Below are 25,957 nucleotides of genomic sequence, written 5' to 3'. Positions count from 1 at the left end.
TGCAAGCCATGCAACAACAGTTTGAGCGGTTAAACTTGGTGTTGGGTGAAGTGAGGGATAGGATGGATCATCAAGAAGCAGCGATTAGAAATCTACAAGGTAGGAGGGATAGGAGGCGATGTGAGCATAGAGTCGAAAATCAGTATGAGAATGAAGGAGATGGTGGGGAAGAGGAAGATTTAGCATCTGACGTTGGGTCGGGTAGAAATAGAGGAGTTAGGCATGAAAGAGGACTTGAGGGGAATCTAAGGGGTCGGGATGGTGTAGATAGAGACCTTGGTAGCATCAAAATGAAAATACCATCTTTCCAAGGTAGAACTGACCCTGAGGTTTATCTAGAGTGGGAGAAAAAAATAGAGTTGGTGTTTGATTGTCATAATTACTCTGAGGAGAAGAAAGTGAAGTTGGCGGTAATTGAGTTCACTGATTATGCTATTATTTGGTGGGATCAATTAGTGACCAATAGGAGAAGGAATTATGAGAGGCCTATAGAGACATGGGGAGAGTTGAAAGCTCTCATGAGGCGGAGATTTGTTCCTAGCCATTACTATAGAGACCTTTTTCAGAAATTACAAAATCTTACACAGGGGTCTAGGAGTGTGGAGGATTACCATAAGGAGATGGAGGTGGCGATGATTCGGGCTAATGTAGAGGAGGACCGAGAGGCCACCATGGCTAGATTTTTGAGTGGGTTGAATAGGGACATAGCCAATGTAATTGAATTGCAGCATTATGTGGAGATAGAGGACATGGTGCACATGGCTATGAAGGTGGAGAGGCAATTAAAGAGAAAAGGGACAGCAAGGTACACTACGGTTTCTAGCACTACTTGGAAATCAAAATGGGATAGGAATGATCCAGCTGAAGCAAAGAGAAAGACCGAACCACCTAAGGGAAAAGATGAGGGAACTAGCAACAAACCCAAGGTAGAATCCCAACCTTCACGGAATAGAGATATCAAATGTTTTAAGTGTTTGGGTTCAGGGCACATTGCTTCTCAATGTCCAAATAGGAGGGTGATGATTATGCGTGACAATGGGGAGGTGATGACTGAGAGTGAAGATGATAGTGATGAGGTGCCCGAGTTGGATGATGCTAGTGATGATGATGGAGTGGTATACCCTGTGACAGGTGAGTCTCTTGTTGCCAGGCGTGCTCTTAATGCACACATTAAGGTGGATGATGCAGAGCAACAGAGAGAGAACATTTTCCATACTAGATGCCATGTCAACAATAAGGTATGTAGTATGATCATTGATGGAGGGAGTTGTACTAATGTGGCTAGCACTACTTTGGTTGAGAAATTGAATTTACCAACCTTAAAACACTCTAGACCATACAAATTGCAGTGGTTGAATGATTGTGGAGAGGTTAGGGTGGATAAACAAGTGTTAGTTACTTTTTCTATTGGGAAGTATCAAGATGAGGTGCTTTGTGATGTTGTGCCTATGCATGCGGGCCATATTTTGTTGGGGAGGCCGTGGCAGTATGATAGGAGAGTGACACATGATGGGTTCAAGAACATGTACAGCTTTGAAAAGGAGGGCAAAACAATTAAACTTGCTCCTTTAACTCCAAGCCAGGTCTATGAGGACCAATTGAAATTGAAAAGTGAGGTTGCTCAGAAGAGAAAGAGTGAAAATGAGAGTGATCAAAAAAGGAAGAGTGAAAAAGAGATTGAGCAAAAAAGAAAGAGTGAGAGTGAATATGAGCATAAAAGAAAGAGTGAGAAAGAAAGTAGAGAGGTGGCTGAGAGTAAAGAAAAAATAGTGGAGCCACGAGAAAAAAAAGAAAGAGAGTCTTCTGAGAGAAAAGGAAAGGCAAAAGTGAGTTTCTATGCAAGAGAGAGTGAGGTTAAGAGGGCTTTCTTCGCAGATCGCCCTATGATTTTTCTTGTCTATAAAGAGTCTTATCTTACTCTTGATGAAACTAACCAGTCTCTTCCTAGTTTGGCTGTTTCTTTGTTGCAGGAGTTTGAGGATGTATTCCCGGAGGAGATGCCGAATGAGTTGCCACCCATTAGAGGCATTGAGCACCAGATTGATTTTGTGCCCGGGGCTGCTATTCCAAACCGACCAGCCTATAGGAGTAATCCAGAGGAGACAAAGGAGCTTCAGAGGCAAGTTGAGGATTTGATGAGCAAGGGGTACGTGAGGGAGAGCATGAGCCCTTGTGCAGTACCAGTGCTACTAGTGCCAAAGAAGGATGGGACGTGGAGGATGTGCATTGATTGCAGGGCGGTCAACAATATCACGGTAAAGTATCGCCATCCCATTCCTAGATTGGATGATATGCTTGATGAATTGCATGGTTCATGTATTTTCAGTAAAATTGATCTTAAAAGTGGGTACCATCAAATTAGAATGAAAGAGGGTGATGAATGGAAAACTGCTTTTAAGACTAAGTATGGGCTTTATGAATGGTTGGTTATGCCATTTGGACTTACAAATGCGCCCAGTACTTTCATGAGATTAATGAACCATGTCCTACGTGCATTCATAGGCAAGTTTGTGGTTGTGTACTTTGATGATATCTTAGTGTACAGCAAGAACTTAAATGAACATATTGAGCATTTGAGATATGTGTTTGATGTGTTGAGATGTGAAAAGTTGTATGCTAATTTCAAGAAATGTGCCTTTTGCATGGAAAAAGTTGTTTTTCTTGGTTACGTTGTTAGTACAAAGGGTATTGAGGTGGATGAAGAGAAAGTCAAGGCCATCAAGGAGTGGCCAACGCCAAAAAGCATCACTGAGGTAAGAAGCTTTCATGGGCTAGCTAGCTTTTATCGGCGTTTTGTTAAAGACTTCAGCACCATTGCTGCACCACTCACTGAGGTAATTAAAAAGAATGTTGGGTTTCATTGGGGGGCTAATCAAGAGAATGCTTTTGCCACTATTAAAGAAAGGTTGTGCTCTGCACCTGTGTTAGCATTACCTGATTTTAACAAAGCTTTTGAGATTGAATGTGATGCCTCAGGAATAGGGATTGGAGCCGTTTTGATGCAGGATAGGCGGCCCATAGCCTTCTTCAGTGAAAAGTTAAGTGGGGCATCCCTGAAGTACCCTACTTATGACAAAGAGCTTTATGCTCTTGTTCGTGCATTAGAGACTTGGCAGCACTACCTATGGCCAAGGGAATTTGTGATCCACACCGATCATGAATCATTGAAGCATCTCAAGGGTCAAGGTAAGTTGAATAAAAGGCATGCTAGATGGATGGAATACATTGAGACCTTTCCCTATGTCATCCGTTACAAGCAAGGTAAGGAGAACATTGTTGCTGATGCTCTATCCCGGAGGTATGTACTTCTTACTTCTATGAGTGCCAAAATGCTTGGGTTTGAATACGTGAAAGACATGTATGCCGATGATGCTGATTTTTCAAATGTGTATGTGGCATGTGATAAGGCGGCATTTGGTAAGTTTTACAAGCATGATGGTTATTTGTTTAAAGAAAGCAAACTTTGTCTGCCAAATTGTTCTATGCGTGAGTTATTGGTGCGTGAGGCACATGGTGGGGGGTTAATGGGACACTTTGGTGTCAAGAAAACTTTAGACATTTTGCATGAACATTTCTTTTGGCCTAAGATGAAGAGAGATGTTAACCGTATTTGTGGAAGATGCATTACATGTAGAAAGGCCAAATCTAAGGTTTTGCCACATGGGTTGTATACACCCTTACCCGTTCCTAGTGAGCCATGGGTCGACATATCTATGGACTTTGTTTTGGGGCTGCCTAGGACCAAAAGGGGTAGAGATTCTATTTTTGTTGTTGTTGATAGATTCAGTAAGATGGCACATTTCATTCCATGCCATAAAACAGATGATGCAACAAATATAGCTGACTTGTTTTTCAGGGAGATAGTGCGACTCCATGGTGTACCTAGGAGTATTGTTTCTGATAGGGATGTTAAATTCCTTAGCTACTTTTGGAAGGTGTTGTGGGGGAAATTGGGTACTAAGCTCTTATTTTCCACTACTTGTCATCCACAGACTGATGGTCAGACTGAAGTAGTTAATAGGACTTTAACTCAGCTTTTACGCACTGTTGTTCATAAGAATTTAAAAACTTGGGAGGATTGTTTGCCATTTATAGAGTTTGCATATAATAGGACGATGCATACTACTACTTCATACTCTCCTTTTGAAATTGTTTATGGATTTAATCCACTTACTCCTTTGGATTTGATGCCTTTACCTGTTGATGACAGGAGTAGTTTGGATGGACAAAAGAAGGCGGAGTTGGTGAAGTCACTTCATGAGAGGGTACGGCTTCAAATTGCCCAAAAGAATGAAAGGGTTGCTTCCCAAGCCAATAAAGGACGAAGGCGTGTCATCTTTGAACCAGGAGATTGGGTTTGGGTTCACATGCGCAAAGAAAGATTCCCAGCCCATAGAAGGACTAAGTTGCATCCTCGAGGAGATGGACCTTTCCAAATTCTTGAGAAAATTAATGACAATGCATATAAAGTGGATCTTCCAGGTGAGTATAAAGTTTCTGCAACTTTCAATGTTTCTGATCTTTCTCCTTTTGATGTAGGTGAAGATTCGAGGTCGAATCCTTTTGAGGAGAGGGGGAATGATAGGAACCAAGGTGGGCCTACTCTTAAAGATCCTTTGCAAGTTCCAGATGGGCCAATTACAAGATCAAGGGCCAAGAAGATCAAGGAAGCAATGCAAGGATTGGTGCAATCCACCTGGGATGAAGCCAGCAAGAGCCCAACACTGAAGATGGGTCTGAAAGAAGAAGAACCAGTTTGATCCACTTTATTCAAGCTGTGGAAGACATGACTTAAAGATACGGCCTATTGTTATTGGAGGCTTCCAATTTGGTTAAATGATTTATTTTATTAGTTTAGAATAAGTGGGCTTGAAGATGCTTGGCTCACATGTCTTATTTCTTTTGAACTATGTTTTTGGGAAGGCCTTGTATTTTGGCCAAGGGCTTATTTGGAAAATTACATTTTAGGAACTAGGGTTTCATCAATTTACTGTTGGGGTTACTGTAGCCGCGCGTACTGTAGCCGGTACTGTTCATCAAGGGTAATTTTGGGTAAAAGGGGCATTATTTTGGCTAGGGTTTTGATTAGGTTTGGCTTTAAAAACTCTTTGTAGCCTCATTTGAGAGTTAGACAATATTGAATTTTATTTGTGAGTTGAGTTTTCTCCTCTTGTTCTTGATTGAACTCTTGAACTTATCAAAGGTAAATCACAACCTTTGTGGCGTTCCTCCTTTGTAATCTGGGTTCTTGAGACGGGTTCTTCAGCGGGTCTAGATTTTAATATAATCTAGGTTCTTGAAACGAGTTCTCATCGGGTCTAGATTCTCCATCCTTGACTTGATTTTGGCTTTCTTGGGGAGTTTTCAAATTGATTGTGGGTTCAAGGGAATTCATTCCCACGGGTTCATATCACTGTTAGTTACATACTAGAATGTATTGCATATTAATTATCACGAACGGGGGTATGTAACCTTGTGTTACATGTCCCGACGTTCTAAGTGTCCGTTCCATCCCAAGCGGAGGTTGGGGGCATCACAGAAACTGACTGGACCGAGGTTGAGATCGGTCGGTCTCGATCCATGGAATCCCAAAAAATCAGTTTTTGGTCCAATCCCGCCCCACCCAGGACCAGACCGACCGAATAGGAAATACATATTTTTAAATAGATTATATATATTATCTATATATTATTTATATAATAATTGTATAATTAATTATGTAATTTTCATCTAACCTTTCACCATTAACAAATTAACAATATCAGATTTTAAATATGTAATTACAAATTAATATTCTAACAATTAACTAGTGTATGATTTCAATTAACCTATCACCAATTTACCATTAACTAATTACTAACATCTACATCTATGGTCTAATTAAAGTTATTAGATAAACTTTTTGTAAAATATCTAAGTTTCAAGTGAGTATAAAGCAATTACAAATATTATTGTAATTAACTAATGTATGATATCAATTAACTAACTTATCACCAATTCACCATTAACTAATTACTAACATCTACATTTATGATCTAATTAAAATTATAAGTAAATATAAAGCATGTATGGACCTATGGTCAATGAAGATTATTTATTAATCATATAAAAAAATAAAAAGTTTAATATAGCTCATTTTGCATTAACTATCATAGATTCCTAATACATTGACATACTCTAAATTAGTAACAAATTAATAATTAATATCATAAATATAAGTACAATTAAATATTTTTTTAATGAGTTAATTAAATAATCCACATTAAATAGTTTACTTAATTTTAATTTTATTAATTTAAATAATTTTTTTATTAATTTATGTGCCAAAAAGATAAAAGAAATAAAATTTATATGTTATGTAAATTTATATAATTTGTTTTCTTTTATCTTTTATGAAGGTGTTGAATACAATGCATACACCCAATGCAGATGAATGAGGTGAGAAGAATATACTTTTATACTACCATACTAGTTATTTTTGTTATTAAACTAAGACATTGAATATTTGTTTGCTATGTTTTTGCAGTAAGCTTGTGAAGACTTAAAGTTTTGGACTTGGACTTGGATTTTTTTTATATTACTATTCAGTCATTTATAATTTATAATTTGTAATTTTGACTTAGATGCATGGATTGTAATTTGTAAATTTTATTATCTATTTTCTGTACTTTTTTTGATCTTGTAACTTTTTTTTTTCTTTCATTTGGAGTTTGGATGATTAGGAATTTTTAGTTTTATTAGTATTTTTTCATTTTTTCTATATTTTCTTTTATTTATATTTTGGATGTTATTGAAATTTTACACCCTTGTTTGGATTCGAAGGTTACTTCAGACAATCTCAAACTGAGTTTGTACGGAGAAGTGGTCTGTCAAACCACACCTCACATCTTTCTCTCATATAAGACAAATATGGGAATGACTGTTGCTTTTTGCCTTTTTACTGTTTCCATTACACGGGTGTAATGAAGGCTCCTAAGGCCCTCTCACCCACCCCTTCACCCATGCCCTTCACACACCCATCAACTCCACGCAGAGCTCGAAGGCCCTCACCCACCTCTTCACGCACCATTCATCTCCACGCAAAGCTCCTCACTCTGGGCAGACCCATCTCCTGCCATCATCGACGCCATACCTCACCATTTCAGACCACTTCACGGCATGGGCGAGGGGGCATCTCATCTGCGATCTCCCAAACGCACCAGTTCGAAGGCAACCCGAGGTGGAAGCATCTTAAGACCGACGGCCTGAGGCAACCCAGGGAGCTCAGTCGCGTGAGAGATACCATCCCCACCAATCGATTTGGGTTTCATCTATATGTCTAGTAACCGTACACAATCACGTCCCCCTTCCATGACAGAGATTCCCCTGCCCCCTGACCCAAAGGCTGTGAACACACGTCTAGGGTTTTGATTTTAGATTCGCATTGTACAGTGTAGATTATTTATAGAATATTGTCAGAGCCCCTTACATGAGAAATTCATAAATCCCCTTCACAAATGAAACCCACAATTCCAAAAATCTGCAAACACCCCACCTCAAGAAGTCGATTCCACCATAACCACCTACGGGGTATTTCTTTCACCATCACGGCTCCAAGAACACGATCCTTCCAAGTATGTGAATCTCATCTCAAATCATTTTAAGCTGTTAGAAATGCAATGCATCAATTTCAGTTGGCATTACTCTAGTGTGGAGATGAATTTCTCCTTAAATTTATTATTGTTGTGGTTATTGACCGAGATAAATGTATATCCATATTATCATTGATGTGCTCATGACCACGACAGTTAAAATTTTCATGTTATTATAATTTCCAGTGCTGTATGGTAAGCTGTTTAGAAAATTTTTATGTTGTTTACCCATTTCATTTCTTTAGATGTTATTTTGTTAATTTGCATGATTGGTCGATGCATACTTGAATGTGGATATCAATGCATAATCATGCCTGCATATGTTTATGGTTGCCATGCTTGTGGTTTTATTTTTGGGTTTGCATGGGTTGAATGTGGTAGTTTGGTTGGGGCCTCATTCATACGACTTAAAATTATCTTTAAGTAAGGCTTCCTCAACTTATGCTTTTGTGAATTGTTTACAAAATTGCCGTGCATTATGTGGGGAGATTCGTGCATAATGTGGGGAGATTTTTCCATTTGCATGTATTTTAGTTGAATGGAGTTTGCTTGGGGCCTCGTTTCATAGGTTAGTAGTAAAAGTGATTATTGTTTTGTTTTTTGGGGTTTTGGTTTTGGTATGCATGTGGTTGAATGTGGGAATGGGGTGTTTTAATTTTTCTTTCTTTTCCTGCTACTGCTGTGCATAATATGGTTGATTTTTGCATTTGCATACTTGAATGGCATAGTTTGCTTGGGTCCTCACTTCAGCTTGTTAGTTGTAAAATTGATTCTTGTTCTGTTTTTGGGGTTTTGGTTTTGCTATGCATGTGGTTGAATGTGGGAATGGGGTGTTAATTTTTCTTTCTCAAATCTGCTACTGCCGTGCATAATGTGGGGAGATTTTTGCATTTCCATGTATTTTAGTTGAATGGAGTAGTTTGCTTGGGGCCTCATTTCATAGGTTAGTTGTGAAAGTGATTATAATTGATTTTTTGGGGTTTTGGTTTTGGTATGCATGTGGTTGAATGTGGGAATGAGGTGTTTTAATTTTTCTTTCTTTTCCTGCTACTGCCGTGCATAATATGGTTGATTTTTGCATTTGCATACTTGAATGGCATAGTTTGCTTGGGTCCTCATTTCAGCTTGTTAGTTGTAAAATTGATTCTTGTTCTGTTTTTGGGGTTTTGGTTTTGCTATGCATGTGGTTGAATGTGGGAATGGGGTGTTAATTTTTCTTTCTCAATTCTGCTACTGCCGTGCATAATGTGGGGAGATTTTTGCATTTCCATGTATTTTAGTTGAATGGAGTAGTTTGCTTGGGGCCTCATTTCATAGGTTAGTTGTGAAAGTGATTATTGTTTTGTTTTTTGGGGTTTTGGTTTTGGTATGCATGTGGTTGAATGTGGGAATGGGGTGTTTTTAATTTTTCTTTCTTTTCCTGCTACTGCCGTGCATAATATGGTTTTATTTTTGCATTTGCATACTTGAATGGCATAGTTTGCTTGGGTCCTCATTTCAGCTTGTTAGTTGTAAAATTTATTCTTGTTCTGTTTTTGGGGTTTTGGTTTTGCTATGCATGTGGTTGAATGTGGGAATGGGGTGTTAATTTTTCTTTCTCAAATCTGCTACTGCCGTGCATAATGTGGGGAGATTTTTGCATTTCCATGTATTTTAGTTGAATGGAGTAGTTTGCTTGGGGCCTCATTTCATAGGTTAGTTGTGAAAGTGATTATAATTGATTATTTGGGAGTTTTGGTTTTGGTATGCATGTGGTTGAATGTGGGAATGGGGTGTTAGTTTTTCTTTCAAAAATCTGCTACAGCCGTGCACCATATTTGGGGACATTTTTGCAATTGCATGTATTTTATAGTTGAAACATTAGTTTGTTTGGGGCCTCATTTCATAGGTTAGTTGTAGAAGTGATTATTGATCTGTTTTTGGGGTTTTGGTTTTGGTATGCATGTGGTTGACAGTGGGAATGGGGTTTTATTTTTTCTTTGTCAAATCTGCTACTCGATGCATAAATATTGGACAGATTTTTGCATTTGCATGGATTTTAGTTGGGGATTATTGTTGGCTGTAATGTGGGGAGATTTTTGCATTTGCATGTATTTTATGGTTGAAACATTAGTTCGCTTGGGGCCTCATGTCATAGGTTAGTTGTAAATGGGATTATTGTTCTGTTTTTGGGGGTTTTGGTTTTGCTATGCATGTGGTTGAATGTGGGAATGGGGTTTTAATTTTTCTTTCTCAAATCTGCTACTGCCGTGCATAATGTGGTTTTGATTTTTGCATTTGGATGTATTTTACTTTCATGGAGTAGTTTGAGGTAATGTGGGGAGATTTTTGCATTTGCATGTATTTTATAGTTGAAACATTAGTTTGCTTGGGGCCTCATTTTATTTTAGAGTTGTAAATGGGATTATTGTTCTGTTTTTGGGGGTTTGGGTTTTGGTATGCATGTGGTTGAATGTGGTAGTGTAGTGTTTTGATTTTGGTTTTTCTCCTACAACTGTTGTGTATTTATATATAACAAAGTTTCATAGGGATTAATAAACTTACGTCATCCATGTTCCCATAGCGATACTCCTTACGCTCATCTGCTAGACATCGGCCGTATCAAAAGGTATGGGTCATTTGTAATTCCGGCTCGTTACTCATTAACGCATATAACGTAGCGTAGTTGACATGCAAAACCTTTTTTCTTTTTTCCTTATATTACCATTTTAGCTATTTGAAATGGAGGACCCCGAAGATACGAGCCGGGATAATGTGCTTTGGGGCGATGCCATGGAGGAGATATTCATCGACATGCTCTACCAGGATGCGCTTCAAGGTAGATTAAAGGGCGAAAAGATAACGTTTAGAGAGCATGGAGTTTATGCACAGCGACTCACTGCTGTTGGGAAGAAAGTGTTTGACGGGAACCAGGTTCGTGGAAAATTGACGAGGTTGAAGGGGATGCAGCGCTTGTTTACCGATTTGTTGAGCCAAACTGGTATGGGTTGGGATCCCGACACAAAGACAGTTGTCGCGAGTGACGAGTGCTGGGAGAATGCCATTAGGGTAAAATTTTAATTAAAGTTAACCATCTTTATTGCACCCTTCAAATTTGTTGTTTGAGCACTCGATGTTTGATTATTAACTGCGTATGTTTCTTCTATAATTGTTAGGTTAAATCGAAATGGGGGAGGTTTCGTACTTTTGGCTGCCCAAAGTACGAGGAGCTGTGCACCATATTTGGCGCGTCCGTTGCATACGGGACTATGCAACACGCATCAACACAGCTACCCGCAGATAGCGACGACGAGCGGCGCCTGGATGAGGAGATGCGAGCTCGACGCCCTCCCGCACTAGGTCATCGACAGGACTTGCCCATTGGCAATGATGACTTTATTGACTTGATGGGGATCGGGTCACCTGCAGAGGATGCCGTGACTGGGTCATCACGCAGGCCGAAGCCAAGAAAGAAGAGCGATTTTGAGGTGCAGCTTTCTGAGGCCGTCGAGGAGGTTAAACTGACGCAGAGAGCGAGGCGTAAACGATATGAGGATGCAGAAGCTGTGGCATCATCGAAGCGCAGCAAAGAGACAGAGCCTAGTGATGGGACCAATGCGGGGTATGATCCGATTAGTCATTGTGCGACGTTGCTCAGCGAGCTTTCCCCTCCGTTGGAGCCATCCCAACTTGTTCGCGCAATCGAGAGATTACTGAACCCAGAGATGCGACTGTTTTTCTTGTCCTTGGATGCTGCAAGGAGGGACGATTGGGCCCGTAATTGTTAAAGTAGGCTCATTTTTAATTCTTAGGCTATATTTTCGATGGCATTGTCACCCTTTATTTTTCATGAGACTATTTGTATTCCTTTGATGAGTTTATAAATAGCTACTTTTCCAATGTGGGTTGTCTGTTTGATTTGTTGTAATCTGATTGAAATGAGGACGGATTATGGAGGACCTGTTTTAGGCTCTGTTCGGGTTCTGTATGATTATATTGGATTATGTTTAATATATTATATTAAGATCGTAGTACCTCCTTATTATTTTGTTAACTTGTGACAGATTATTTACAATGGTTGTAAAGATAAAATAGTACGAATTAACCCACTGTGCACACTGGGAATTGGTCAGCAGGAAGGTACTCGATGAACGTGAATCGAGATTCAGATGATACGTTCCCTAATGTGTGTTTGACTGATAGTAGTGAAGATGACCTTGCAACTGAGGATCTTGAGACACTCGCATTTCTTGCGAGGGCTGGTAGAGAAGCACAACAACAGCTTAGACAGCCACAACACAATATTGGATTACGGGGACATCAATATATTTTGGAAGTTTTGAATGGGAATCCAAGAAATTGTCGCGAGTTATTCCGACTTGAGGTTGATGCCTTCCGCGCATTATGCAGCTTGTTACGTTCAAATAGATTTTTGAAGGATACTAGAAAAGGGTTGACCGTCGAGGAACAAATAGGCATGTTCACATCGGTAGTGGCAGCTGGAGACGAACAACGGATTGTGGGGCAGCGCTTTCAACATTCAACAGAAACTGTTAATGCCCATGTGAGGAACGTTATGAAGGCCCTGTGTAGGCTAGGGACACATCTTATTTACCCAACTCACACATCCGGGGTGCACCCAACAATCGCAGCCAATCCGAGAAATTATCCTTGGTTTGAGGTAAGTTGTTTATGGTAGATAATAAAATATAATTCTGTACATATTGGATCATTGTTTTGTAAATTACTTAAACCGTATGTATTCGTATGTATCATGTCCGCTTACTCGTTCGCAGGGATGCATTGGTGCAATTGATGGGACCATGATCGACGCTGTTGTACCTGCAGAGGTGCGTGAGGCATATCGCAACCGGCATGGCAAAGTTGCCCAAAACGTATTGTGTGTATGTGACTTGGACATGAAATTCACATTCCTGTACACTGGTTGGGAGGGGAGCTCGCATGATGCACGTGTATTCATCGATGCATTGTCTCAGGGCCGCAACGCATTTCCAATGCCTCTCGATGGTAAATCAGTTCGAAGGCCACAATTATTTTTGTCTGATTATATTGGGTCTTTATATCTGTTGTTTTTAAAAAGCTCGGGATTCGTTGCTTGGGGCCTGATTATCTCATAATGTTAATGGTTGACAGGTCATTATTATCTAGTCGATTCGGCGTATCCATGTACTCGAGGATTTATGCCCCCTTACCCTAGAGAGAGATATCATAGAAGTGACCGTCAGGGTCAGCGGGGATTTAGGGGGTATAAAGATTATTTTAATCATCGTCATTCATGTATTCGTAACGTAATAGAACGTACATTTGGGGTCTTGAAATCACGATTTAGAATTTTAAGACTCATGCCTGGTTATAAAGTTGGGAGGCAAGGGGATCTGATCATTGCATGTTGTACGTTACACAATTTTATTAGAATGACGAGCCCGAATGACAGGTTGTTCGAGGAGTGGAGAGATATGGAGCTCAGTCCAAGCGGTCGTGCATATAGCGACGCCGCAGTTTCAGGAAATCATCCTGACATGACCGTCGAATCAGCCCGAGCTATGGCTGCAATTAGGGATGACATTGCCAAACGTATGTGGGAAGCTAGGAGTGGTCATTGACTTATATTGATAAATATTGACATTATTGAGACTATATAAGGGTGTAGTTAGAGATTCAAATGTATTGCAAATTTTATTTTGGTCTGGCAATATATTACTAATTTATATAGATAGGGAAGTTTGTAGCAAATTTATTTAGAAATATGGTTGCTAATATTATAAGCTATATACGTAAATTTAGTTTCATAAATAATTGGTCGATATGTAAATTTTATCGTACACAAATTTACAAGGATTGATTTTATAATTTAATGATGTTATTTTCCTAATTGATTATCATTGACTATAATTGAAAATTAGAGGTAGGGAAAATTTCCCATTACTACGGTGAATATGGGAAATGAATTTAAGCACAGCTATTTGAAAAAATTATTTTATAATATATTAATATTATTTAACGTGTTTTTTGCAAACAATTACAATTGGGATTTTTGAATAAATGATTAACTTTATTATCGAAATTTTGTTGTATTTTCATTAGAAAAGACTATTGTAATCCAAAAATTTTTATTATTCACTTCATTAAAAAAAAAAAAGTACCTGGGTAATTAATAATTTATTTAATACTTCTTTATCAATAATTTATATATAACATTTAATATAAAGTTAAAACCATATCAATTCATAAATAAATTACAACAACTTATAAATTATCTCAACTCATCTCACTACTATTCATAAATCATCTCAACTCATCTCAACTCATCTCACTACTATTCAAAATTCATCTCAACTCATCTCAACACATCTCAACCCATCTTCGAATCCAAACGAGGTACATCTTCTTCTAATTGTTTTTTCTATATTTTGTATGTTAAATTGTTAATAATAATTTAGGTTAAAAATAGTCTCAAAATTAGGACTTGGGCTAAAATTTGACTAGTAAAGTCAGTTGCATCGAGACTAGAAAAGTGGCCCATTGGGATAAGGATCGGACTGATCGGACCTGACTGGACAGATTGGCAATGGTCCAGTCTAGTCCATATGCCAATCTGACATCCTGGACTTTAATAAGAAACATCATTCATATTTCAAATGGATGTTATTTTGCTTATGGATTTTTGGCATGGATTTCAAAAGGTATGTTTCTAGAAGACTTTTTGTAAGAGGGATGGAGCCTATAGCCCTAGGCAACTTCAACAACAAGGGGAAAGGAAAAGACTCAAAAAACAACCTAGGGAATGACACAAAAGTCATCTCAAGTGATATGGTGATTTCGGCAAACCCAAGAACACACATACTTCATGCCACTTGTCCTTAGTGAGGAGTTCCAAGAGACGTTTGCATGGGGAATGACACATGGGGAAGAAAAAAGTGAGATTTTCTAAAGGATTTATATTTGGAATACTAAGGGACTTTGGGATTCTTAAGCCACACACCCACTCAAGTTTATTTTCTAAAATTATGTCATTTGTCATTCATGCATTAGTAGAGAAAGGATTCTAGAAGAGAGTGGAAAAGACAATGCACAAAACAAAATTACCCTTGTAGCCCTAGGGTTTTGGCCGCCACTTAACACATGTCATATTCTGAGTTTTGAGAAGCATAAGGAAGTGGGAAAAAGGAAAAGATGCATGGGAAAAGAAAAGAGCATGGGGAACACACACCCACCTCTTAAATGACACTTGACAAGCATGCATAAGTCTATAAGGCTCAAGCCTAGGGTTAGGATTTATCAAATGACGATTTTGCCCTAGAAATACATTGAATTTAGACCATATGAAGGAACATGCCCAAGGAGCCTCTTAGGATTTCGAATTTTGACAAGAAAACCATGCCACTTGTCACTCATGTAGAGGATCTTTTGAACTTTCCAAAGAGAGGCAATGATGAAAAAGAAATAGGAGCTTTGACACATGGCGCCCATGTAGGGATATTCTTAGATTTCCTAAGAAAGCAATGATATTTCAAATTTCCAAGGACACACACCACTTGTCCCACATGCACTAGTTACACCTAGGGAAGTGGCCCTAGGGCAAGCCAAGGGACAAGAAGGGCACGACAAACCCTAGAGGGATTTGGTTTCTAGAAGATTTGGCCAAGTGTCAAGCATGCAAAATGAAATGATGAAAAGTGGAAGAAGGTGGCATTGGGAAAGGGCGAAATCTTGCATGAAAAATGAGGACCTACACGCCTAAGAGCTTCTAGAAGGATTTTGTGAGGGGCACACTCGAAGTGGACTTCAAAAGGACTTGTGCATTGCCACCCACAATGACCAATCACACAATGTCCAAGACATTGGTAGAAGAAAGATCTCTTTGGAAAATAAAAAGAGTTTTTCGGTCACCAACACCCCACACACACGGCACATGCCACATGGCACACATGCACACTTGTAGAAGATTGATGAGGATCTTGGTTGGAAGAATGACTCTTTTGCCACTAGGTACAATGAATCAAGACACAAGATGAAGGGGTAAAAGTGGGAGATATGGTTTCGGTTTGAGGAACCACGCCACTTGTCCAAAAAGTTACATTTGGTTCCTAACATAATCCAATGATGGAGAAGGGGAAAAGGCACACAGTTTGGCTACCAAAGGGCATCCATGCAAAAAAGCTTTAGCTTTTCAAGAATGATCACATTCCTATATGAGGGAAGGAGCTGAAAAACCTTGAGGGTTTTAGTCATTTGGTGAAATTTCTTGAGTCATTCGATCATCTCATTTTCTCTCCATTTCTATCACTTTCTCTCCATCCAAACGCCACCCATGCCTCTATCTTTCCATTCTAAGTGCATGCCAAGCTAGAGACACCATCTACAAAGGAAAGCCACGCAAGGTGAGGAACAAAAACACTCTTTTCTTACATCTCACACACGGCCAAAGGGAGAAAGTTTCAGGTTCCATGAGGTTTTTCATGAACACATGCTCAAACACACACACACACGACCAAGGAAAGAAAAGGACTTTCAGATTTGATGAAGTTTCCCCACATGAGCGCAAACACTTACACACGCTCGGGTACTTAGGGTTTTCTTATCTAAAGAATGCAAAATCTAAACCTTATTTGCTTTAAGCTTATGAGTACAATATATTTGAAACAATGATTTTTTATTCTACAAAAGTTCCGGACCTATGAAAGGGTATTGAATGTTGGAGGAGGAAAGCCAAGAACACGACACTCACTCACACACACGAATTAGTTTTTTAAAAGATCGATTCTCATGAATCTTAAACTGTACTTTCAGCTTGCTTATTAATGGATATTGTACTTTTGTAAGTAGACCCTCACCCTACCTTGGTTAATATTTGTATAGGATTGTGTAAACTTTACATCTTGGTTACTATTGTATATACTTGTCATTCCATGCTTAAATATATATATATATATATATATGATGTTTCGGTTTGTATAATGATGATTTGCCATGATCAAGTGTGTAAAGTGTTTCGGTTTTATATGGTCTTGCTATGATCTATGGTCTATGAATGATTTGGATTTGCTCATGTCAAAAGATAATTTTTACATGCTTTTGTGAACCTTGTAACATGTATATGTGAATATGCTTGGATTGATCATTGTTGTTCCGTTCATTATATGTTTTGAGTATTTGCCTATGTAATATGTTATGCATATTAAAGTTCTAATGTTATCAAGTCGTGCCGAAATGTGCAATGCTAGTTCTCATGCATATACGATGTCTCACATGTAACATGTTCTATGAAAATATTATCTCAAGTCCCATGTCACATGTATTTGCGTAAATGATGTTTTCAAAAGAGAGGTTAGTACATGTTTTATCACGGCTCTATATGCTAGGATAGGAGAATGTCCTAGTAGAACTCTCTGTCCATTTTGAAGTGTTTAAAGTCAAGTGGAGACCTCTGGTTCGATGAAGTATAGTCGACGGGTCTCGAATGGTTCCTATGGAAGGATACTGGAGCAAGGTTGCAACTCAAGCTAATGGGTGCTATCCGGTGAAGGCGAGATAAGCGAACTACTGTAAATAATATGTTTATGTTTATGACATCGTCACCTCGATCAAGTGGATCTTTGGTTGATGCGGTAACTAGCAGAAAACACACGGTGCTTAGAAGAGTCGTGAGGTATCCAAATATGTGAATTATATGATATGAATAAGGCATTTGAGCTCCATGATATGACATGCCAATGATAAGATATGACAGGATATGATATGACATTGTACGACATGTCATGATATGATACGATACGATATCATGATATGACGAGATGATATGATACGAAATGATATGACATGATGTGATATGACAAGAACAAAAATTCGAGCTCAAATGATATGAACATGTGTTAAGAGTTTAAAAGATGAAAAGTTGTTTTATGGAAAGGTCCAGTTGCACAAGGCAAGTTTTATGTCAAGTACATGTCCATGCATTCATCTCATGATTTACCATTTGTTTGCCTCTGTTAACTGTTGTATATTGTATGTTTACTGGCTGAAATTTCTCGAAATATCATTGTAATAGTTTCTACTACCATTCTCCACCCGGAATGGTAGAAGTTGTGACAGGATCAGGAATAGTGATTCATGATGATGATGAAGGCTAAGGATGTGCTCAATTCGAAGAAAGAGCGGATTTAGTCATGACTTACTCGGAGATAGCGGAGATTAGAAAGATGCCTTAATGTTTTCTTTGTTAAGGCATTTTTTAGACAAAATTACTTATACAAAAGTGTAAAAATGAGTTTGATACTCTATTACTATGAAGTGTGATTTAAAGTTATGAATGAAATTGAGATATTAGTTTTATTTTGGTACAAAATTTTATGAGATGACCTATTCCACTGCAATTTATTGCATACTGCTAGAATATAATAGGTGCATTGGATCTTCATTGTCATGTATGAGGGATATGTATCCTTGTGTTAAATTTTCTGATACTTCAGTCACTGTCAAATCCCAAGCGGGGGCTAGGGGCGTCGAAACCAATTCGGTTCGATCCAGGGCGGGAAAACCCTGGATTGAACCCCCTTGGTCCGGTCTGCAATATCCCTTAGGGACCGACCGGTCTGCAATATCCCTTAGGGACCGACTTGACCGAACCGAATTCAGCCCTACTTGCATCACCACACTACACCGCCCACTTCAACCATCCCAAGCCCCTTCTTCATCCAAAGCCAACTTCCCCCACCCTCGTTGAAACCTATAAATACCTCTCTCACATTTCCCCATACCACTCCTTCAAGCCATCTCTTAAGTCCTGAGAGCATTTCTCCCCTTAGTGTGCAAAACGAGTGAAATTGAATGAGTTGTGAGAGTTCTTGTAGAGAGGTTGTGTTGGGAGTTCTAAGGGCCATAAATTTTATAAGTAACCTTGCCCTAATATTTGTTTGGTATTAGAATAGCATGTTAGGCTTTAATTTATGCCATAAGAATGGATTTTAATTGAGTTTAGTTGAGGTTTACCATGCTAAGTTCAAAACCGGGTTAAATGGGAAGTATTAAATGCGTAAATTGTTTTGGATTGAATTTTTAGCTATGACATGTCTTAATATAATTTTATATGATTAACTAATGCCTTAGAATGAATTTTGAAGGTTTAAATTTGAGGTTGAAAGCATTCCGTGATAGGTTTTAAATTCATATCTTGTGTTGGTCATCTAGCATGCATCATTTTTGCTTAGTTTATGTTTAACTTATAGAGTTTTGATTAATTTTACCTAGGCTTGAATAATGTGCATTTAGAAAAACCTTGTGATTGAGATAAGAATGAAAATGCATGATTTGATTAAGTTTTAAAATATCTCTTGGTAAAGAAAGCTAGAAACATCATGCATGCTTAATGGATGGTTTAGTGATAATTAGGTCTTAAGTCATGCTTAAGTGTTGGGATGAAGGTTGACATGAGTAAGGCTTAAGATATGGTAGAGTAGTTCTTTTTGGAACAAGTTATGCTGAAACTTGGTTTTAATCATCGTTGGGTGGGTTTAGTTCTCTCATGTATCAATTCAGTTTCATATAAGATGTTGTTGAATGGGGTGCCCACATCATCTTTCATTTCATCACGTGGACTGAGACAATGTGATCTTTTATTACCTTATCCATTTGTCTTATGCATTGAAGGCTTATCATCTCTTCTTAGGACTGCTGAGAATTGTTAGTTGATTAATGGTGTCAAGGTTTGTTCTAGGGCTCCAACAATTAGTCATTTGTTTTTTACGGATGATAGCTTATTATTTTGTTAAGCCACTCATTCTAAAAATGAACCGTTGAAATAGATATTGGCTATATATGACTCTGCTTCAGGACAACAACTGAACTTGGATAAGATTGAGTTGCTTATTAGCCTAATGTGGATGCGGATGACGTTAATGCTATTATGTCCATTTGAAATATTTCTTCTCTACAACACCATTCTCAGTATTTGAGACTTCCTTCATTTGTTGGGAGATCTAGAAGTTCTACTTTTCAAGATTTGAAAGAAAGGGTATGGGATAAATTACGAGGGTGGAAGGAACAACTACTTTCTCAAGTTGGTTGGGAGATATTGATTAAAGCAGTTGTTCAAGCATTACCAACCTATACAATGAACTATTTTTGTTGCCTAAACCGTTATGTGGGGAGTTGGAAGCAATGTTTGCTCGGTTTTGGTGAGGTCAACGGAATTAAGGACGCAAGAATCATTGGGTTAGTTGGAAGCAAATGTGTGTTTCCAAATTCCAAGGAGGGATGAGTTTTAAACATATGAAGTTGTTTAATATGGTGTTACTTGCAAAACAAGGGTGAAGATTTTTAAATGAATCTTAATCCTTGTTGTCTCAGGTATTTAAAGCCAAGTATTTTTCTAATGTGGATTTTTTGCATTCAAGTTTAACTCGTAAACCATCCTATGTTAGGAGAAGTATTTTTGCAACTAAGGAGCTTTTGTTGTCTTGTTGCATTTGGCGAATAGAGAAGGGTGATAAAGTTTATATAATGCAAGATAGGTGGCTTCCATTTGATTGTCAGATCCAATCTATTTCTTTTCATCATTTCATTCAACCTTCCTTTATTGTTGATTGTTCACTTCCTTTGCTGACTAGACAGGTAGATGATAAAATTGTATGATTGGGTAAAAAAATGGCTATTACTATGTGAAATTTGGTTACCATACAACTTTGCAATTGTTTCTTCCATCCAATGCAACTGAAAGTTCTAATGCAAATTCTTCTAAGTGGTTTTGGAGAAATTTCTGGAATTTAAAGTTGCATAATAAAGTTAAGAATTTTGGGTGGCAAGCATGTAAAAATAGCCTTCCTACAAGACATAATTTATTGAGATGAGGGATTATTCCATCAGATTTATGTAAATATTGTAAGTTGTTTGAGGAAGATGGATATCACTCTCTCTGTAGCTGTCCGATATTTCAAGATGTTTGGGTTGTCCATTGTCCACAAATTTTATCTTATTTGAGGCAAGTTGGGAGATTTTTAGATTTAGTGTGGGCATTGCTGAATTTAATTCCATGTTAGTTCCCTATTTTCCTTACCGTTTCATGGGGTTTTTAGAAATATAGGAATCTTAAGTTGTTTAAGAATTCTGATTGCTTTCTTTTAGAGATAGTCGGTAACTGTCTTGTGTATATTAAGAGTTATCTTCATGTGAAGAGTCAACGTGTGGTGGTGTATAAAGAACATCTACTTTCTTGGAAAGCCCCCCTCCTCCTCGCCCATAGCTTAATTTTGGTGGTGCCTTGTTTCGTTCTTTCGAGTCAGCAGGTATTTGAGTCATTTTAAGAGATGCTTATGGAACTATTCTGATGGCTTTTAGCCGTGAGGAACATGGTATTTTTGAAGTTGATGATATTGAAGGTTTAGCAACTCTAAGGAGTTTACAATTAATTTTGCATATGCGTGTGACTAATATGATTTTGGAAGAAGATTCTTTAACTATCGTTGAAGCTATCCGTTCTAAAGAATCTAATCTATCTAGACAAGAGTTTGTAAATGCAGAAAATCAAAGTCTTCTTCTTCAATTTGTAATATATGATGTACTCCATATTAGTCGCCAAAGAAATGAAGCTGCCTATCTACTTGCAAGACATGCTTCTTTTGTTGATAGTACGTTACAATGGTGGAATTATTGTCTAGAATTTATTCATTCTAGAGTTCTTTTAGATGCTGCCTTGTAGTTGATATGTTATGGATTATGTAATTATCTTTGTTATGAATGAATGACTTATGTTTCTTTAAAAAAAAAAAAAGAGAGAGAGATTGTATTAGGATCTTCATTCAAACACCACATTATTTATTAATTTTGTGTTTACAAGTCAGTATCAAATTATCAATACATAAATAATAGAAAAATTTTAAACATAAATTTCACATTCTACACAGTACTTAAAAATATATAATTTTATTTTTTATCTTATATTTTATATTGAATTAAAATATGAAATATAAAAATAAAAAAATAAAATCACATATTTTTAAATAGTGTGTAAGAATATAAACCTTTTGTATCAATTGAATTAAAATATAAAATAAAAAAATAAAAATATAAAATTACATATTTTTAAATAGTAGTATAAAACTTTTGTATGACAATTCAAATAAACATAATAATTTTTACCTAAAGAATAACCGAGGCTGGGAAAAAGAATATGGGAAGAAACGGTATGTACTTTTATTTCCCACGAGTTTCTCAGTCTGAAAATTTTCAAGTGTTCTTTTTTCTCCTTAGCAAATTTTTTAAGTTTTCACAGAAATAGCAACGCACAAACACAATTCTGTTCTATCTATATTATGTATTTCTTCATTTTTTTCCCTCCTTGAATCCTCTTCGCAGAAAAAGCTTCGGTTGTTTCTCTCTGCAAATCCACCATCCTCGCTCAAATGATCTACATTGTCCAAATCCATTTCTAAATCTGTCGTTCTCACTCTACAATGGACGGTGTCTCCGACGATTTCTCTGATTCCACCCAGCGACCCGACTCGGACAACGACCAACGAGTATACTTCGTCCCATACAGGTCCCATCTCTCCCTCCCCAGATTCTCTCTCAGTCCCTTTCAATTCTCTACTTTCACTACCATTCACGAATCTATACCGAGACTCCAATTGTGTCATTCTGATTCCGCTATGCGTCGTCTTTGCTTGCCACGGAAAACGTAGGAAAAGAAAGGAAACGAACGGAATTGTTACTTATAATGTTGGCAGCAAGTTGGGTATGAACTGTGTTACGATCCACATCAACCAAGTATGAGATTGGTTGATGGTTTATAAGTCTCTACGTATCCTTTCTTTACAAGCTAGTTTTTAAGGGTGAATTCTATTTAGTGGGTTCATAACAAATGGTATCAGAGCCACCCTACATCTAAAGTCATGTTGCGACGGTTGCAATCGTGCTGCATGAGGGGTGATACCGGCATGACAGTGTTCGTCCGGAGCTAGGAAAAGACCTAGCGCACAGCCAGCCCGTGTGAGCGCCGGGACCGCCGTGGACGTCAGCTGCGGAGCGTGGTGGTTGTTACAATCCCACATCGACTAAGTATAGAATTGGTTGATGGTTTATAAGTCCCTAGGCATCCTTCCCTTGCAAGTTAGTTTTCAAAGATGAGTTCTTCCTAGTGAGTTCATAACAAACTGGGCTGCTATGTGATTACGGTTCCGTCTTCTCTTTCCCTTTTCTTCTGATTCTTGGCAATCAAACTAGTTTTTTCTTTTATTTTTTTTATGCTTTGTTTTTGAATTTCTATGATCTGGATGTGCCTACATTAGTGTGAAATATTCGAATCTTGGAATACTGTATACGTGTTTTTGTGTGTGATTTGGGGTTTTCAGGTGGTGGAAGGATGCGCAAGATTTGATGCCCGGAGATTTGGGTTTGAAGATAGGAATTGTGTATACGGCTTCGCCAGTTTCCTCGTATACAGGTCCTATGAAGCTCATCAACAACATCTTCAGCTTGGATCTTGTTTTCAGTCTGAGAAAAGAGGATTCTGAGCAGGGGGGAATGGTGAAGTGGGTGTATCCGGGCGGGACTATGCATTAGTCCCCTGCGAAATATGGGTGCAGGCACTTCGATGGTGAGTTTTCTGGATTGACTTTGGAATTTTTAAGTTGAATTATGGAGTGTTAATTCTTTATCTTTCCCTTGGAACTGAGGTGCTCTTTGTTGGAGGCTTGATGCCGGATCATAATTACCATTGGTTTTTGTTATCTATGATTCTCATTTGGAAGGAGTTCTACTCTTTTGCATGCGGATGACTTCTTTTCCAGTGCCTTCTCATTATTTTAATTTCTAGATTGGGAGCTAAGCTTTCAATTATTTGATCAAACCAGTGCCAATCTAGGGATGAAAACATTTAGCAGTTATTCATTGTTGTATCAAAAAATAATGTCTGAAATTATTTGTTCTGATATACAAACAAACTAGATCTAGTTTAAGATAGAGAAAAGACTAATAGAATCCTAGAAGCGGAAACTAGAGAGATATAGGTTAGCTATCATCCAATGGGACAGTGCATAAAAAGAAAGCCTTGATATCCTCGAGAGTCTTTGTATTGTCTTGAAACTTTGATAATGTCTTTTGTTCCATGCGCACCACATGAAGCAAATCTTTATAATTTCCACAACATCCAATATGACGGTTACCAAACCTCCCCTTCTAACATGCCAACATTGCTACCAGCTGAAATGGCATCCCCAATTACGTCTGTATGGGCTGATCACAGTTTTCCATAGTGCAATACCTACCTCAATTGTAGTAGAAGATGATCCACAGGTTTATCATTCCTCACGTACAGCACCAGTTAATCACCATCACATGTCTCTTGCTCAAATTTTCCCAAATAAGGATTTTCTTGTGCAGCTGTCTAACAAAGAAAGCTGCACTCAAGGGAGCTCTGCTCCTTCGTATGGGTTTTGAAGAATATTTTCAGACCACTTTTCAATCCTCTTGGATCATGGGCTGTGACGAGTCAAGGAACTTTAAAATCACATTTGAGCTTATATTCCAAAATGACTTGCCAATATTACAATTGGACCCGTTGGAATCATTATGTGCTGCAATAACTTCTTCCTCCATGGTTATGTGGGATCCTATTGACTACCCACTTACACTTAATAATGGAACATTAGTATCTCTCCCCTTAAATCCTTGGGGTTCTTGTTAGGCTGTTTCATTGTAGTTGGCATGACTCAAGTTCTACATTTCTACTTGGGATTAATTTTGGTATCATTTTTAATGTTAGACCTTTCAATTCATAGATGTGGATCCCAAACCTATGAATGGATGTTCCCCTGCTATATCCAAAAGCCATGGGAAGCTCCTCCACAATACTCGTGAAAAATGGCTTGGTTGATGCAGTTCTCAAAGCATAGGAGGCCCAAGGAAATTCCAAGCTGTATCTGGCCTTATTGGTTCAAAAAATCTACTCAAGTTTACAATTTGGGGTCCTTTGGAATAATTATAAATCGCAATAACTTCTTTCTTCCAGAGAGTATGTGGTCCTGTCGATTGCCTTCCTATACTCAATTCGGGGTATTACCTGGCACTTCCAAAAGAGCAATAGGTAGTTTACATTTGAAAATGTGTGGTTGAAGCCGTAAGGTTTTTCTAGGAGGGTGAAAGCATGGCAGACTGTATAATTTTCAGGGCTCCCCAGTTTGTGTTCTAGAGTGACACTTAAAGCATTGGAAGCTGAATTGGAAGCTTGGGATGAGCAAGCGTTCAGCAATGTGGGGAGGTGAAAGAAGCTCTTCCTAGATGAACCAAGTATGTTGAAAGGGTGTTGATGCTGAATAAAAAGTGAGGAAGGACTTCATTTGTAGCCAGGTGGAGAGGCTTATTATATTGGAGGAGATTTTTTTGAGACATAAATTAGGGGCATTGTGGTTGAGAGAAGTTGATGGGAAATTAGTGATCATTTGATACAATTTTACAAGAAATGGCATAGAAAGTTCATACCAACCATAGCACATTTTTTCCAAGAAATTGTACTTTGAACAAGTCTGCAGGACTCCATTTGGGTTGGCTTGGCTTGGCTTTTCAGGTGTGGGAGGAGACTGTTGGAAATGCCATTTGAGGAAATTAAAGTCCAAGCTTAGTGAACGAAATGAATGGTCATAAGGCCATGGGGCTATATCTGATGGCTATGGATGCTCCATGGATTTTTTCCAAGCTTGTTGAGAGGTGGTCTAAGAGGGTCTTTCATGTTAGTATACTAAATTTAGGGTAGCAGACAGCTAGGTATTAATTTAGGCTTAGTGGAGTATGATCTTGAATTCTGACCTTTTATAGTAAATGTTAGGAGGTGTGGTTTCGGGGTGAAATGGTGCAATTAGATAGCTCAATGATCTCCATGATGTGCTTTTCAGTCTTGGTGAATGGCTTCCCATGGGTTTCTTCAAAAGGCATTCGTGGATTTCTAAAAGGATGTTTTGTCTCCCTTGTAGTCATTGTTATGGAGACTCTTAGGGGATGCTTGGGGAATGAGATGAGATAAAAATTTTGTGAATAGTAAGATGATTTGTGAATAGTAATGAGATAGTTTGAGTTAAATATTTTTTGAGTTTTGGGAAAGGAAAGAGAAAAAGTTAAATAAAAAATCGAATAAAATTAAAATATTGTTAGAATATATTTTTTTAATATAATTTTTATTTTGAGATTTGAAAAAATTGAATTGTTTTTTTTTTTTTGTTTGAAAGTTTGAGAAAGTTGTAATGATTGATTTGAAAAAATTGTAATGATTTGTTTGAAAATGTTTGTGTTTGAGTGATGTTTGGAAAGGAAATAAGATGAGATGAGATGTAATGAGATGA

General features: G+C 38.0%; 4 protein-coding genes across 4 annotated transcripts in view; all 4 read left to right on the top strand.

Moving 5' to 3' along the window:
- Window positions 1-386: 386 nt before the first annotated feature.
- On the top strand, window positions 387-11,398 carry LOC118348282 (the record flags this gene model as incomplete). The annotated part of the gene is made up of 7 exons (XM_035689644.1): window positions 387-1,499; window positions 1,971-2,219; window positions 2,667-3,302; window positions 3,432-4,212; window positions 4,351-4,685; window positions 10,344-10,679; window positions 10,787-11,398. Coding segments are annotated over 7 exons (4,062 nt in total), but the record flags the coding sequence as incomplete, so codon positions are not given.
- Window positions 11,399-11,757: 359 nt separating this feature from the next.
- Window positions 11,758-13,310, top strand: LOC118348281 (putative nuclease HARBI1). Its single transcript, XM_035689642.1, has 3 exons — window positions 11,758-12,291; window positions 12,407-12,638; window positions 12,765-13,310. The coding sequence occupies exons 1-3, from the start codon at window positions 11,758-11,760 to the stop codon at window positions 13,232-13,234; spliced, it is 1,236 nt and encodes a 411-aa protein (XP_035545535.1). The 3' UTR covers window positions 13,235-13,310.
- Window positions 13,311-21,783: 8,473 nt separating this feature from the next.
- Window positions 21,784-23,215, top strand: LOC118343846 (ubiquitin carboxyl-terminal hydrolase 8-like). The gene is made up of 3 exons (XM_035683020.1): window positions 21,784-21,808; window positions 21,981-22,164; window positions 22,976-23,215. The coding sequence occupies exons 2-3, from the start codon at window positions 22,079-22,081 to the stop codon at window positions 23,184-23,186; spliced, it is 297 nt and encodes a 98-aa protein (XP_035538913.1). The 5' UTR covers window positions 21,784-21,808; window positions 21,981-22,078; the 3' UTR covers window positions 23,187-23,215.
- A 2,054-nt stretch (window positions 23,216-25,269) lies between these two features.
- Window positions 25,270-25,957, top strand: part of LOC108996776 (probable protein S-acyltransferase 19) — a 3,453-nt gene continuing 2,765 nt past the window's right edge. The window contains exon 1 of the mRNA XM_035689638.1: window positions 25,270-25,350. Within this exon, the coding sequence (XP_035545531.1) occupies window positions 25,270-25,350 (81 nt within the window). The remainder of the gene's footprint in view (window positions 25,351-25,957) is intronic.

Source organism: Juglans regia, chromosome 1 (genome assembly GCF_001411555.2).
Source record: "Juglans regia cultivar Chandler chromosome 1, Walnut 2.0, whole genome shotgun sequence".
NCBI classification, from domain to species: Eukaryota; Viridiplantae; Streptophyta; class Magnoliopsida; order Fagales; family Juglandaceae; genus Juglans; species Juglans regia.
Note: the sequence above shows the minus strand (reverse complement) of the source record. Positions and strands in the feature narration are given on the sequence as shown.